Raw genomic sequence first — 16,526 nt, forward strand, 5'->3', positions numbered from 1 at the left:
GATAGAGGTGAAATAAAAAACAAACAAAGAAACTACAATGAAGGAATTTCCACAACGGACCAGGATAAGGAATTACCAACTGCAAGAAGATAACAAGGCACAGGCTGTTGGAAGGTTGCCAACCAAAGTAACTTCAGCCCAAAATAAAACACGCTTTGTTTCTGGCAACGCTGTGTTTTAATCGTCTCTCTTATATACTATTCTCTCCAGCTGCAACCAATGAGGGGGATCATGGCCGCTTCCTCTCTCGTAAGTCAAGTTGTTTCCTTCTCCATTCCTCCCTGCGTGTCCTAGGATGCAGAGGGGATGGGCCTGGTTCTTCCTCTGACTGCCCAGCCGGCCTCTGCCCTTCCCCAGCCTCCTCCACGACCTCTGGAGCCACACCTCTACTTCCTGTCGGCTGTTCCTCCTCTCCCTCAGAGTCCGACTCTACCAAGGGCATGACATAGGGGCTCTCCCGAACCCCTGTGAACCCCCAGCAGCCCACCCCTGATTCAAAGTTACAACAGTGGTGAAAAAAGTACAAGTCATTCTCGGCTTATGACACAGTAACCATGTTTCATGTGGACTAATTAAAATGCTAAACAAGCCATCATTGTGCAGAAGCCACCTTGCTAGAGAGCGTGAAATACAACAGAAACAAGAAATCCAACACTTCTGTGGTTAAATAAGACATTTGTTAAGCGAGTATCGCCCCATTTTCTGACTTTTCTTCCCATCGCCGTTAAGTGGATCACCGCAGTCAATAAGTTAGTAATGTGGTTGTTAAGTGAATCCGGCATCCCTGTTGACTTGGCTTGTCGGAAGGTTGCAAAAGGGAAGGGACATGACATTGGGACACGGCAACAGTCATAAGTATGAGTCAGTTGCCAAGCATCTGAATTTTGATCTGGTGGGAGGCTGTAATGGTCGTAAGTGTGAAAAACAGTCATGTCCCTTTTTTCACCACCGTTGTAACTTTGAACCATCATTAAACAAAATGTAAGTTGAGGTCTGCCTGTAAGTTATGTCAATTTATGAAATATGGTCCTACAGCAGATACTCAATAGCACAGAAGTAGTCCTCGAACTTACAACAGTTCCTTTAGTGACTGTTCAAAGTTATGTCACTGAAAAAAGGTGCATTTTTCAAAAGGCAACTGGACTTTCTTTGTTTTTCCTTGAAGACGTTTCGCTTCTCACCCGAGAAGCTTCTCCAGTTCTGAACTGAACTGAAGAAGCTTCTTGGATGAGAAGTGAAACGTCTTCAAAGAAAACAAGAAAGTCTAGTTGCCTTTAGAAATAGCACTTTTGTCATGCCCTTGTTGGAATCTGATTCTGAGGGGGAAGTTGAACAGCTGACAGGGAGTGGGAGTGTGGCTCCGGTGGCTGTGGAAGAAACTGGGGAAGGGCACAATCTGGCTGGGCCTTCAGAGGAAGACCCAAGGCCACCCTCTCTTCATCCTAGGGCCTTCAGGGAGGAACAGAGAAGGGAGAAAAGTGGGTTACGGGGGAGAAAAGGGCCTTGATTCCCTTCATTAGCTGCAGCTGGGAGAAGGGCATTTGCGCACAAGTCCTTGCTGGAAGCAAAGCGTGTATTATCTTTGTTTGTCACGTCTTATCTGAGTTCTGGCATCCTCCCAACTGTGTTTGTTTCGTTATCTTTTGAAGTCTGTAATTCCTTATCCTGCCCTGTCTGGTTAATTGCTGCAGCCTGGTTTGTATTGGTTTTTATTTATAATCTATATGTACTTTGGGTTCGGACTGAATTTCTTCCCTTTAAAAACTGATCTTGAGAGATAACTGGACATTGGAGGCAAAGTTGGAGGTATTAAAGGGACTTTACCTACTTTTGTGACTTCGTTGCTTTTGTGGCACGCCCTGGGTCATCACAACATTTGGGACCTTGCTAATCCAGGTGTTTAGTATCCAGGGGCAAAAAAAGTTAAGTTTTGGGTGCCAGTTCATACAGTTGACTTAATCACATCAAATCAGGTCCTAGCAGATGCCTTCACACAATACGCTAAGTTTAGTTAACTTTAACCTTGGTAAAGTTTCCTCTAACTGCCAACCCAGCTCACCTATGTGTTTTTTTAATGCAAACCCACAACACAAGAATTTAATAACCAGGGTAAGTATCTGCAAATGCAGGCAGTGTGTGGGTGTGTGAGAGTGACTTACACGTGCATGCCACTTGATCGTGCAAATGCAGTGATGGGGAACATGTTGGGCTTGGCGTGTCAAAAATTTGGAAAATGCCAAATTTGTCTCTCTTGGCATGTCACCCCTTTGCAAAACAGAAAAACAATTCTCTGCTTATTTATTTTTTAATAACTAAAAATATAAAAATAAAATAAAATAAATATTTTCTTTAAAACTTTAACATTTAAATTTATTTATTTTTAAAAAATGCAGCCCAATCATATTTGTGACTCCTGCCACCTGCCACTTACTTTCAGGAAATGCTCTCTTTTGGGAGAGAGTTTCAAATAATGTTATTACATTTTGCAAAACTTACACACAAAAAGAAAAAACACAAACCGACAGTCAAGAGAAACCATAAAGAGTAAAAAAAGAATAGGGATAGAAGCGTGAAGAAGTATAAACTAAAAGAAAGAAAAATGTAAATATATATACCATGAATGTCTTGCAAGTTCTTCTTCCAGGATATTAAAAAATGCTTACTTTTGATTCTTAGTTTAACACTATAATATCCATTACAGTCTATTTCCCCCCAAAGAAAGGAGGAAATAATTTTTTAAAATCTTTTTTCCACTTTTTAAATTCTAACAATCATCCAATTCATAAGTGAAAATTTGATTTTTTCTCCCCATCTCTTGCAAAAAATCCATAGAATTTCCAATTATAGATCAATGTCTTCAGTTATTTGTTTCTCCCACGAGGCCCATTAAAACTTGGCTAATGTGCCAGTTCTATCATCTTTATTAACCATTCCTCTACTCTGGGTATCACAGAATCTTTCCCACACTGCATGTATAAAAGCTGTGCTGCTCTTATCATATATAACAGGGGTCTCCAAACTTGGCAACTTTAAGACTTGTAGACTTAAATTCCCACCATTCCCCAGGCAACCATGCTGGCTGAGGAATTCTAGGAGTTGAAGTCCCCAAGTCTTAAATTTTCCAAGTTTGGAGACCCCTGATAATATTATAACCATAAAACAATGGGTGTGCTCTTTCTGTTGACGGACCCCTACAGCCTATTCAAAGCAGCCCCTTTGTTGTTGAAATAGCTTCCTTGTTGAAATGGCTTTGGAAAATGTTCTTCCTTGGCCTTTGTGGCCTTCAAAAACTGCACAAAAGCATACGCTGTACTTGTGTGACTTTCAGAGGCTGTGAGAGTGTCCAGACCCTCCAGGAGGTCTGGAGCGTGCAAGAATCGGCACACCCGATTCTTGCACAGCGCCCACAACTCACACGAGAATGGGGCATGCTTTCCAGAATAGTTGTTGGGTGTTGGAAAACACTCATCCGAAACATCGTGGGTTGTCACCTTGACACACGTGCCATAGGTTTGCCATCACTGTGCTGGTATTTGAGTCCACCTTCAGTTGTTTTACCTTTGGTCTTGGAAATGCTATCCACCCCAAGAAGAAGCATTGACCAAGGAAAGTTAAATTCTATTCTATTCTAGTCTTCTCTATATTCTATTCTACTCTATTCTATTCTCTATTCTTCTCTATGTTCTATCCTATCCTATTTATTCTATTCTATTCTCTATTCTTTTCTCTATTCTACTCTATGTTCTGTTCTATCTTTACTTCTCTATATTCTATTATATTTATTCTATTCTATTCTCTTTTCTTCTCTATATTCTATTCTATTCTATATTCTATTCTATACTCTATACTCTATTCTCTATATTCTATTCTATTTATTCTATTCTATTCTCTATTCTTTTCTATATTCTATTCTACTCTATGTTCTGTTCTATCTTTACTTCTCTATATTCTATTCTATTATATTTATTCGATTCTCTTTTCTTTTCTATATTCTATTCTATATTCTATTCTATACTCTATACTCTATATTCTATTCTATTTATTCTATTCTATTTATTCTATTCTCTATTCTTCTTTATATTCTACTCTATTCTTTATTTATTCTCTATATTCTACTCTACTCTATTCTATTCTCTATTCTTCTCTATATTCTATTCTATTTTACTCTACTCTACTCTACTCTACTCTTTGCATTCCTAGAGCGGCTGCATCTTCTTTCTAAAGTCCTCATGGTGGAAAACTTTCTACATTTCTCCTCAGAAAGTGTGTGACAAGGGCACATTTTTCCAATCCTGTCTTTTTTAAAAAGAAACGCTCAGGGGCTTCATCTTCAGATAAATCTCCCTCTTTACTGGCTGCTGGACAAGAGTTCCTCCTTTGTTTGGGTCTAACACCACTCTCTCTCTCTCTCTCTCTCTCTCTCTCTCTCTCTCCTTGAAAGAAATCGCCAGGAGACTGCAGCAACTTCGACAAGGAATTTATCAACGAAAAACCCCGGCTCTCCATCGGTGACCGGACCCTCATCAACAGTATGGACCAAAACATGTTTAGGACTTTTTCGTTTACCAACCCCATCATGGAGAAATTGCTATCCTGAGGAACGACCTATGAAAGATGCATCCTGGTGAAGTCAATCCAGACAGCGGGAAGTGACTGCCAGGGCTGGTTTTTGGCCTCTACCTGTCCCCTACTCTGAACTTGCAGGTTGTGAGAGTGCAACAATTGGGTGAGATATCCTCGCGCATCCTGTATTCTCATTCACCGGGCAACCAGGAGGACGGAAAGACCTGCTTTGAGAAGAAGACTTGCAGTGACTCCTTGTTCTGACTCAGCTCCCCAAACACGGCAAACCCTTTGAAGTGAATTCAAAAAATTGCCTTTATTAGGAATGTCAGTAGCCCCAGTAAAAAGTTCTTGCAGGCTAACAAGTCCAGCCAGCAGGGAGATGAATAGTTGTCTGTCTCATTTATTCATCTCCTTCCCCTGCCTTTTATCCCCAAAGTTAGAGTGGGGCTTCGCTAGCAGCGGTGGCTCTTTTGTCCCGAGGACCGGCCCATAGATTTTCAGTGCTCTCCTCTCCTCTGCCTTCTGTGCATCCGCACGTCAGTCACTGGACCCAGCTGTTTCTCCTCTTCTTCATCAGCCACCTCCAGATCTGGGGCTGTTGACTCTCCATCTGAGGGCTGATGCACAGCCTAGGCTCCACCCGCTCCCTCCCTCCCTCCCTCCCCCCCTCTCTGCCAGCTCCATTCCCTCTTCCTCTTCGGAGCTCTCAGGTTGCCTTGATCCTAACCCTGACTCCCACACCTCCTCTCCTCCTCTGATTCAGCTGCTGGAGGGGCCAGCAGCCAACAGGCCACAACACTTCCAAGACTGGAATTACAACTGCACAAAACATTTCTCAAGACAACCACTGCAGAGTTTTTGACGTGCTGCAACCTATTACCCTTCTTGGTTATGATATGTTTCTGGTCCCATAATCCCAAGATCAGGCACTGCAAAGTCTTTGGCTGACGCTTCTCCAAGAGTTTGCAAACCAAGGATGCTGCAGATATACTCCTCGACTTACAACCATTCGTTTAGTGACCGAAGTTACAAAAAAAAGTGACTTATGGCCGGTTTTCACACTTACAACCATTGCAGCATCCCCAGGATCAAAATTCCGGTGCCTGACAACTGGCATGTGCTTATGACGGTTGCAGTGTCCAAGAGTCACGTGATTTCCCCCTTTTGCGACCTTCTGACGAGTGAAGTCAACGGGGAAGCCAGATTGACTTAACAACCACGTTACTAATTTAACCTTAACCCTTAATGGCTGTGGCAAAAAAAAAGGTCGTAAAATGGAGCAAATCTCACTTAACCGTTGTCTTGCTTGCAATGGAAATTTTGGGCTCCATTGTCGTCGTACATTGAGGACTAACTATATATCAAGTTTCTTCCCTTTCCTCCAACTGGAATACAGTGTTCCTCCTGTCAGCATTCCAGCAAACCTCCATTCCAATCAGTAACTCCGAGACAACCGTATCTCAAAAGTACCTTTATTAGAATAGCACCTGGCACATCGGTGGAATCCCAATTCTAAAAGTTTTTTCGGGCTTTCCACAATTTCCCAAACTACAAATCCATCCCCCCCTTGGCGGTCATCACATCACATGGACCAATCACGATCTGTCCAAAAGTAAGATCCTTATTTCATCCTGCGCCGTACTCAACGACCTTGGACTAACAAAAGAATTTTATTTTGTCTACTTAGAGCTACTTCATTGAAATCACCCCACTTCCACTCTCCCAGGCTATGTGGCAGCGGGGAATATGGCTTCCAAAGCTGACAGGCATCCCCCCTTGAGAAATTCACCTCCTAAAAGAGACAATAAGCAATAAAACAAAACACAGCCACAACTTTTGAGATATGTTTGTCTCGGAGTTGCTGATTGCAATGGAGGTTTGCTGGAATGCTGACATTATCCCAAATCTCCTTCCTCCCACTCTCCTAGGCTATGTGGCAGCTGGAATATGGCTTCCAAAGCTGACAAGTCATAAGTCGAGGACTACCGATAATCTGTAATTTCTTCTTCTGCATGAGACTATTCAAAAGGATGACACTCACAAAATATGATCCTACAACAGACATTCAATAGCGTGCAGGTAGTCCTCGAATTTACAACAGTTCATTTAGTGACCGTTTTGAAGTTACGTACTGAAAAAACGTGATTTATGCCCACTTTTCACACTTACATCCATTGCAGCATCCCCGTGGTCACAGGATCAAAGTTCAGACGCTTGCCAACTGGGCTCATACTTATGACGGTTGCAGCATCTGGGCTCATGTGATCCCGCTTTGCGACCATCGGGCAAACAAAGTCAGGGGGGAAGCCAGATTCACTGAACAACCATGTGACTCACTTAACAACCCATGGCAAGAAAGGTGGTAAAATGGGACAACACTCACTTAACAGCTGTCTTGCTTAGCAACAGAAATTTGGGGCTCAGTTGTGGTTGTAAGTCAAGGACCACCTGAAAATGTCTGGTGGGTAACATCATATATTTTATTTTACTAAAATCCGAAGGAAGGAAGGAAGGAAGGAAGGAAGGAAGGAAGGAAGGAAGGAAGGAAGGAAGGAGAGCTGTGGTGGCATAGTGGTTAGAGTGCAGTACTGCAGGCTCCTTCCTCTGACTGCTGGCTGCCTGCAACTTGGCATTTCAAATCTCACCAAGCTCAAGGTTGACTCAGCCTTCCGTCCTTCTGAGGTCAATAAAATGAGGACCTAGATTGTTGGGGGCAAGAGGCTGACTCTGTAAACTGCTTAGAGAGGCCTTGAAAGCACTGTGAAGCGGTATACAAGTCTAAGCGCTATTGCTATTGCTATCTATCATCTATCTGTGGTGGCGCAGTGGTTAGAATGCAGTATTGCAGGCTAATTCCGCCGATTGCCAGCAGTTTAATCCTGACCAGTTCAAGTTTGACTCATTCTTCTATCCTTCCGAGGTCAATAAAATGAGGGCCCAGATTGTTGGGGACAATAGGCTGACTCTGTAAACTGCTTAGAGAGGGCTGTGAAACACTGTGAAGCAGTATATAAGTATGTTTCTTGCTAAGTGGGAAGGGAGGAAGGAAGGAAGGAAGGAAGGAAGGAAGGAAGGGCCATGGTGGCACAGTGTTTAGAGTGCAGTACTGCAGGCTACTTCTGCTGACTGTCGGCTGCCTGCAATTTGGCAGTTCAAATCTCACCAGGCTCAAGGTTGACTCAACCTTCCATCCTTCCGAGGTGGGTAAAATGAGGACCCAGATTTTATATATATATATTTGGGGGGGGGGGGGCAATAGGCTGACTCTGTAATTGCTTAGAGAGGGCTGTGAAGCACTGTGAAGCAGTATATAAGTCTAAGCACTATTGCTATTGCTATCTATCATCTATCTGTGATGGCGCAGTAGTTAGAATGCAGCATTGCAGGCTAATTCTGCCAATTGCCAGCAGTTCAATCCTGACTGGCTCAAGGTTGACTCATTCTTCCATCCTTCCGAGTTCAATAAAATGAGGGGCCAGATTGTTGGGGGCAATACGCTGACTCCGTAAACCGCTTAGAGAGGGCTGTGAAACACTGTGAAGCGGTATATAAGTCTATGTGTTTTTGCTTAGTGGGAAGGAAGGAAGGAAGAGAAGGAAGGAAGGAAGGAAGGAAGGAAGGAAGGAAGGAAGGAAGGAAGGAAGGAAGGAAGGAAGGAAGGAAGGAAGGAAGGAAGGAAGGAAGGAAGGAAGGAAGGAAGAGCTGTGGTGGCACAGTGGTTAGAGTGCAGTACTGCAGGCTACTTCTGCTGACTGCCAACTGCCTGCAGTTCGGCAGTTTGAGTCTCACCAACTCAAGGTTAACTCCGCCTTCCATCCTTACAAGGTGGGTAAAATGAGGACCCAGATTATTGGGGGCAACAAGCTGACTCCATAAACCACTTAGAGAGGGCTATGAAACACTTGAAGCAGTACGTAAGTCTAAGCGCTATGGCTATGGCTATCTCCACCCTCCTTCAAAGTTCACAGGACATATGTCAAAGATGTTTCTTACTAGTTTCTATTTTGCACGCCATTCTTCTGAAAACATTCGTGCAGATTTGGTCTCCCTAGAAAAATTCTCAGCACCCATCTTTCGTTTCCCCAAAGTTCTTTTCTCTCCCCAGATTTTTCACATCTGCAGACCTACTTTCTCTGCTTTCCCCACTGGAAAAAAGGACAGGACTTCTTTGAATCTGTGTATGGAATTCGTTTGAAAAACTGTAATTTCACGTTATCTCCTTGTATCCGCTGTTTTTGGCTAGAAAAACTGGATTGTGGTGTTTTTGAGTTGTGAATATGGATTGGGGTTTTTTTCCCATTAAAAATGATTATTTGTAATGTTTGTATAGAGTAATTAAAAAAACAGTTGTCCATTAAAGCATTTGTCAATTCTTGATAATTGATAACCACTGCGGTGAATTATTTTATGTACAATTTGACACTCTAGTGCTTTCAACTGTCTGACGCAGATTTTCCCTTCCAGTTCATTCTATTTGTTATTCTTCTGTGCTCCAGCGAAAGATTTGGGGATCGTTGCAAATCGGCTTGATTAAACACAAGCATATCCCTCTGTACAGGTAGTGTGATGACCCAAAGAGGCGTGGCACAAAGGCAACACAGTCAGATAATCAGTAGGAGTCCCTTTATTAGCTCCAACTTTGCCCTCAATGTCCTGGTTACGTTCTGGCTGGAGAAAAACTCTCTCAGGAACAGCCTTTGGCTGCAGAGAATCAAATCCAAAACATGGCCAAGAAAAACTGTAACTATGTCCAGTCAAGGCAAAATGAGGTAATTAGTCCGGTAGGGCAGGAGCAAGAACTCCAGACAAGGCACGGCAATAACTTAATACTGTTGGGAGGACACCAGGAACACAGATAACCAAAGTCAATACAAGATAAACTCACATTCCTAGCAGCTGCCGCACTCAGCATACATTTCTTTTAAACTCTCATTCCCAGCTGTGGCTAATGAAGGGAATCAGGGCCCTTTCCTCCCCCATAAGCCATGCAACTCATGGTGCTCTCTTCTCCATTCCTCCCTGCGTGCCCTAGGATGAAGAGGGGGTAGGCCTGGTTCTTCCTCTGAACTCCCTCTCCCTTGCTCTATCTCTCCCCTGCTGGACTTTGCCCTTCCCCAGTTTCCTCCACAGCCAAGGGAGCCACACTCCCGCTCCCTATCGGCTGTTCATCTTCCTCCTCGGATTCAGACTCCGACAGGGGTACGACAGGTAGTTCCCGACTTACAACAACTCATTTAGTGATTGTTTGAAGTTAGAAAAGCACCAAAAAAAAAAGTGCCTTATGTCTACTTTTCACACTGCCATGGTGACATCTTCATGGTTCATCTTATAATGACCCCCATAACCCCTTTTGGGATGGTGTCTGGACAACTGAATGGAGCTGAGTGTTTACTGGCCGGATGCCCTTCCTGTCTCCAATGCGGAGTTTTTTTTTCCCCCAGCAGATATATTCTCTGTGCCCAGAGAGAGTAATATCTGCCCCTACCTAGGATCGAACTCACAGCCTCCTGATTGTGAGGCGAGAGCTCCACCTCTAAGCCACTGCACCACTCCTGGCCTCTCCATGGTTGCATGGTCAAAATTCAGATCCTTAGCTATTGGCTCATATTTATGACGGTTGCAAATTGTTCTGGGGTTAGCTTTGGTGATCTTCTGAGGAGCAAAGTCAACAGGGAAGCCAGTTTTGCTTAACGACAATGTTAACTAACTTAACAACGGAAGTGAAATGTACAACGGGGCCAAATTCGCGGAACAGCGGTCTCGCTTAGCGACAGAAATTTGTGGTTTAGTCAAGGACTACCTGTAGTTTAGTAGTAAAGAGACCCGAGCTGAGACAGGATTCTCAACTCTGCTCCTTCTGACGAGGCGGCTGTTGAGTAGCAGACATTCTGCAGCATCCATCATGGGATTTCCGGCTGACTCACTGCTTCGCAAAACCACAAATGCCGTTGTAACGCACCGTGCTTCTATTCAATGCAGCTGCTTGCCCTACATTTTGGCATCGGTGGTTGTAGAGGTGTGAATGAATTAACTCTGTTGTCAGGGTCAGGTCTGCAGATCTGCCTTGTAACCTCCACAAACGACGTTTAATCTTGCAAAGGGGAGGGGAGAGAGCCAGGCTGGTTAGTAGCGGTTAAGGCACCAAGCTAGAAAGAAGGAAACTGTGAGTTCTAGTCCTGCCTTAAGCATGTGAAAACCAACTGGGTGACTTTGGACCAATCACCAGGAAGAGGAGGAGGAGGAGGAGGACTGTGAGGTCTTTGAGGCTTGGTTGTTTCCTTGCAGATACTTCATGACCCAACTAGATAACAACATCAGTGCTTGCAGAGAGTGGGATATTCAGGGAGGAGGAAGACTGTGGGATCCTTAGTGCTCTCTAAGTTTGGTTGTTTTCTTGCAGTCGTTTCATGACCTAACTATGTAACATCACCAGTGCTTGCAGAGAATGGGGTATTCAGGGAGGGGAGGGGGAGGGGAGGAGGAGGAGGAGGAGGAGGAGGAGGAGGAGGAGGAGGAGGAGGAGGAGGAGGAGGAGGAGGAGGAGGAGGAGGAGGAGGAGGAGAAGAACTGTGAGGTCTTTGAAGCTTGGTTGTTTCCTTGCAGACATTTCACGACCCAACTAGGTAACATCATCAGTGCTTGAAGAGAGTGGGGTCTTCAAAGAGGAGGAGGAGGAGGAGGAAGGAGGAGGAGGAGGAGGAGGAGGAGGAGGAGGAGAACTGTGAGGTCTTTGAAGCTTGGTTGTTTCCTTGCAGACATTTCACGACCCAACTAGGTAACATCATCAGTGCTTGAAGAGAGTGGGGTCTTCAAAGAGGAGGAGGAGGAAGAGGAGGACTGGGATCCTTAGTGCTCTCTAAGCAGGGTTGTTTCCTTGCAGACATTTCACGACCCAACTAGGTAACATCATCAGTGCTTGAAGAGAGTGGGGTCTTCAAAGAGGAGGCGGAGGAGGAGGAGGAGGAGGAGGAGGAGGAGGAGGAGGAGGAGGAGGAGGAGGAGGAGGAGGAGGAGGAGGAGGAACTGTGAGGTCTTTGATGCTTGGTTGTTTTCTTGCAGACGTTTCATGACCCAACTAGGTACCATCATCAGTGCATATAAGCGGTGGGGTTTGTTCTCTGTTTATATATACAAGTGGTTTGACCTGTCAGTGTTGATGGAAGTGTTGCGTTCTTGATTGGACTGCTGTTTACTATTTTGATTGTTTGCCTGACTTAGTGGTTCCTTGACTGAGGTATCACTTACCGCTTGATTGTTGTTCTAGTACTAATCCCGGTGTTCTCCTCTCTGCTTAACTGGGTTAATTGATTGCTGGCAAGGGGGTATTTTTTTCTCCCCTCTTCACTCAGCTGGATCTTGTTAGGCAACCCTCTGACAGTGCTAACAGAAAGAAAAACAGTCTCCTAGTGCCCCCTACTGGACAACTGTGAATAAAACCGTAGTAGTACAAAGTTATAACTACCAACCCCACCGCTGGGAGGGAGAAGATGATGGGGTTTCTCGTAGGACACCCAGACAATTCAACACCTGAAGATCTCTAGCTTGAGAGGGCAAACAGATAAGGGGAAAAGATAACAGATAACAGATAATCAGAGTTGGAAGGGACCTTGTAGGTCATCTAGTCCAACCCCCCTATACCTGTGGTGTAGGTGGCACGCAGGTGGCACCCTGAGCCATATGTGCTGGCACGCGAGCCTCAGGCAAACTTACCTCACTGCTCATGTGCATGCCTCACAGCTGATTTTTGGCCTGTTTGAGGCCTTTTTTGGCCTCCCAGAGGTTTGAGGAAAGCCTTTGCAGGCTGAAAAATAGAGGCCTGTTTCGTCACTTCCTGTATTTCCGGAAATACCAGAAGTGATGAAACAGGCCCACTTTTCAGTCTGCAAAGGCTGCAGAAGTTTTTCTCAAGCTTCTGCGAGGCCGAAAAAGGCCTCAAACAGGCCTTCTGGGTGCTGGCATACGAGCGCACGCACAATTTTTGGCACAAGAGCCCAAAAAGGTTAGCCACAACTGCCCTACACCATTTCTGACAGATGGGAGTCTAATCTCTTCTTGAAAGTCTCAAGTGATGGCGCTCCCCAACTTCTGAGAGGTACTATTCATAACTTCTACCCATCTAGCCAGCTATCAGTTCAACTATACAGATACTCCTTGCCTTACAACCATTTGTTTAGTGACCATTCTAAATTACAATGGCACTGAAAAGAGTGACTTATGACCGTTGTTCACACTTACGATGCCTGCAGCACCTCTGTTATCACCTGATCAAAATTCAGGCGCTTGGCAATCGACTCATGTTTACAACGGTCGTAGGATCCCGGGGTCATGCGTTTCCCGCTTTGCAACCATCTGACAAGCAAAGTCAAGGGGGAAGCCGGATTCCCTTAATGTCCAGGTTTCTAACTTAACGACCGCAGCGATTCACTTAAGAACAGTGGCGAGAAAGATTTGTAAAATGGGGCAAAAGCTCCCTTCACAGCTGTCTCACTTAGCAACGGAAATTTTTGGGCTCAAGTTGCAGTCATAATGGAGAAGTAGCCATAGATATAGCCTCTACTTATGACCTGTCACTCAGCGTGTCAAGATTCCGGCAGTTACCTCCATTTAAATCATGAATCTCGAGCCAAACTTCCAAAACTTCAAAAGGATTTATTGGGAGTTAACATGCCAGCACTGCCTGGGTGTAGCCGACTCTGAGACACAACATTCATTGTCACCCTTGACCCTGGTTCCCCCCCCACCCCCCACCCTCTGGGTGTATCATAATTCATATTCTCCAATGGGACACATCCATAGCCAAGAGTCATCTATCATGTTCTCCAGTTAGAATTTTGCACGGCAGAAACTTCAGTCGCCTAGTTACTATCTTTGAAAAACTATTTATGGAATGCCCTTTTGATTTCCAAGCTGCCACACTGCTCTTTCAAACCCCTTTCCCCCCTCCCTTTCTGTTGGTGTTGTGGTTCGCCGGCAGCAGGTGCGGACGGCTGAGGTCTCGAAGAACGAGGACTCAGATGAGGGGCCTGCGTGTGATGCAGGGATGGGGCCAGGACCATCATGGAGTGGAATGCTGCCTTTGGAGATTGTGGAGGCTGGCAGCAGTGAGGAAGAGGCCCCCGAGGAGCCCGTGCCCAGTGCGCATGCACGCAGGGCTGCTCAAAGAAAAGAGCAGCTGCAGCAGCATAGGCGACTTGGGAGTAAGGCTGGAAGGTAATGGCCCCTCCCTGATAAGATAAAAGCCACCTGAGAAAAAGCAGTTTTTTGCAGAAGGCAAAGAAGTTTGATACTCGAGCCTGGTGGCCGTTAGGAATATCCAAGTTGGTGTTTGGAGTCTCTTTGATTTACTGTTTAGAAACTTTATTTGTTGTTCTTGGCAGCCTTGCAAAAACTTGGCAAGGCTCTTTCTTATCGGAGCTAATGAGTTGGAAGCAGCCTTTTAGCTGGGAAGAAACAGGATTCGTTAATGAAACAGTAAAAGGTGGTGCTATTACCTTTGTCTTATGTTTACTCCTCTTGGAACCAGGTTTGGGTCAGAACAGTTGGCAACTATTTTTAAAGACCATAGAAATATTTTATAAGCTGACACAAAGTTACAACAGACTATTCAAGAGGTACTGTACTTATGATCCGGTTCCAAAATTTGATGGCTGCCTCTCTCCCTACCCACACACACACCATCAAGTGATAGTAATTTGGGTCCTAAGACCGCATTTACATTTATATAACCATGATTTTTGCAGCTTTTGCCAAAACCTTGCCTTGACTTCCAATTTTCAGCAAAAACAATGGGTTTGCTTAATGACCAATGGGTGGCGGCTTAATGACTTGCTGAGCAATCGTGGTAATTTGCTTGACTACCACACAAAAAAAAAGAGTCATAAAATCAGCTTGTTCATGTTGGGTGATCCGCTTTTATGACCATCGGGACTTACGGCCAGCATTTGTTGCTGAAGGAAGGGAAGCACCATTCCAAATTAAGGCGTGCTTAGAACTTCATTCAAGGTAAGCAGGTTATAAATTCAAAATAAACCCAAGAAACAGGACTCCCCCAAATCCCGCTGGAGGGAAAAACAGACTGTAGAGAGTCAGAACACGCCGCCCCCCAAGAATGAAATATTTTGGGAAATATTAAAAAGGAGAATATTATATTTCCCCAAAGGGAGAAATAAATGAAACCTGTTTTCTTAGAGGCAGAAAGCAACCCCCACTTTCCTTAATAACCCACGGCCGATGCCAGTACCTAAGAGATAAAGAGCTTATTGAAAAATGAAGACAAATATCTAGATAGCTCTATTCATAAGCAAAACAAACACTGCAGGCAGAAATCCATTCAAGACAGGATATTTTGAAACTCCCTGCAGCAAAGTCCGAACAAACGCAGAATGGTAAGATTAGTTCTCGCTCAAGATCCAAACAGGATGAAAGCCATTTAGACACAATAGGAATTGCCCAACACCCTTTCAGAACACAAGCCCCTTCAGCAGTCCAAACTTCAACCAAACTTAGCTACAATTTGCATTTCCTCTTTTGCCTATAGAGCCAGGTATGACCCCTACATAACCCCTTACATGAGCCCATAGGAATCTGACAACAGTCAATAGAATGCATGTTCTTGCACAGAAACAGGAAGCTCAAGTGCAAAGCCCAAGAGAAGGTATAACCCCCTCCCATACTCTCAACTCCATGTGATCAGCTGCACCAGAATCATGGGCTTGGTGATTGTGCATTCATCATTAAACCTTCTTTCCAGTCACCCTCCATGTTTCCAGTGTCTTTCTCCCAGCTTGGAACTGAACCAGGTGGATATTTCTTCCCACAACAACACCATACTACCAAAGTGCTGCAGAAGGAGGAGGGGCAGGAAACAGAGATTTTACTTTCACAAAGAAGCTCTTGTCTGAGACTCACACTCACAAAAATCACACCTGCTTGCACCCTTTCTGTAATCTCCCAGATTCCCAAACTGTAGTTCTATAATCAAACCACTAGGTGGCAGACTTGTCTATTAATTAGAGTAGACTTAGGGAATCGCTTCATTGTCACTTTAAAATGTACCCTAATCCGGGCCGCGGGGTACGCTGAACAGCCTTACCGGGTGCTGGTGCTGGGCGCTCACGGGGCTGGCGCGCCTTTTGGGTTCGGTGGCGTCACCGGGGGCGCTTTAAAAAGATCGGGGGCGCCCGTTGGCGCTTGGTGCGTGCAGCTGTGCGGAACCGGGCCTGGCGTCTGGGGTCCTCCTAATCGGCATACATTAAAATGAAAGATAAAAGGATAAAGAAGGTGCAGAATATTTTTCAACATGGCATTTGTTTTACCAATGGTTAGATAATAGAGGTAGAAATTAGAAGTTGGAAGAAGATTACTACATACAAGCAATTATTATGATTGTGATTGTGATTGTTGTTATTGTTGGTATTGCTGTTATTACTGTTATTGCTGTTATTGTTATTATTATTATTCACAAAAAGCGACAGTGTACACAGCAAACGACATAACTATGGTGAGTTTCGTATCGCAAATCACTAGTCGAGCACTTCCCAAGTGTTTAGGACTGTGTGATGTATCGGCGGATTATGCGAGCAGATCCCAGTAAGGTGGCCTTCTGCAGCTGATCAGTGGTGATCTTATCAGCGCCAATTGTTTTTAAGTGCTTGCCTAGGTCTTTAGGCACAGCAGCACCCAATGTGCCCAGTACCACTGGAACTGCCTGCACTGGTTTATGCCAGAGTCTCTGCAGTGCGATTCTCAAGTCCTGATATCGGGTGACTTTTTCAAATTGTTTCTCGTCGATTCTGCTGTCACCAGGTATGGCAATGTCGACGATCCACACTTTTTTCTTCTCCACAATCGTGATATCTGGGGTATTGTGTTCCAAAACTTTGTCAGTCTGTATTCTTTATGGAAGAAAACATCTACGCCACATCTATGCCACTTTCCTGGGGAGAAATGTAAAATAAATT

The 16,526-nt window shown here is 44.6% G+C and overlaps 1 protein-coding gene across 1 annotated transcript in view; it reads left to right on the forward strand.

The window, feature by feature from the left end:
- The window catches only part of PRKCQ (protein kinase C theta), a 60,101-nt gene extending 54,279 nt beyond the window's left edge, over nt 1-5,822 (forward strand). The window contains exon 18 of the mRNA XM_087968871.1: nt 4,442-5,822. Within this exon, the coding sequence (XP_087824997.1) occupies nt 4,442-4,597 (156 nt within the window). The 3' untranslated portion in view covers nt 4,598-5,822. The remainder of the gene's footprint in view (nt 1-4,441) is intronic.
- Nucleotides 5,823-16,526: the final 10,704 nt, after the last annotated feature.

Source organism: Notechis scutatus, chromosome 6 (assembly GCF_049901735.1).
Source record: "Notechis scutatus isolate UNSWTSFEM ecotype Mainland chromosome 6, rNotScu1.2, whole genome shotgun sequence".
NCBI classification, from domain to species: domain Eukaryota; kingdom Metazoa; phylum Chordata; class Lepidosauria; order Squamata; family Elapidae; genus Notechis; species Notechis scutatus.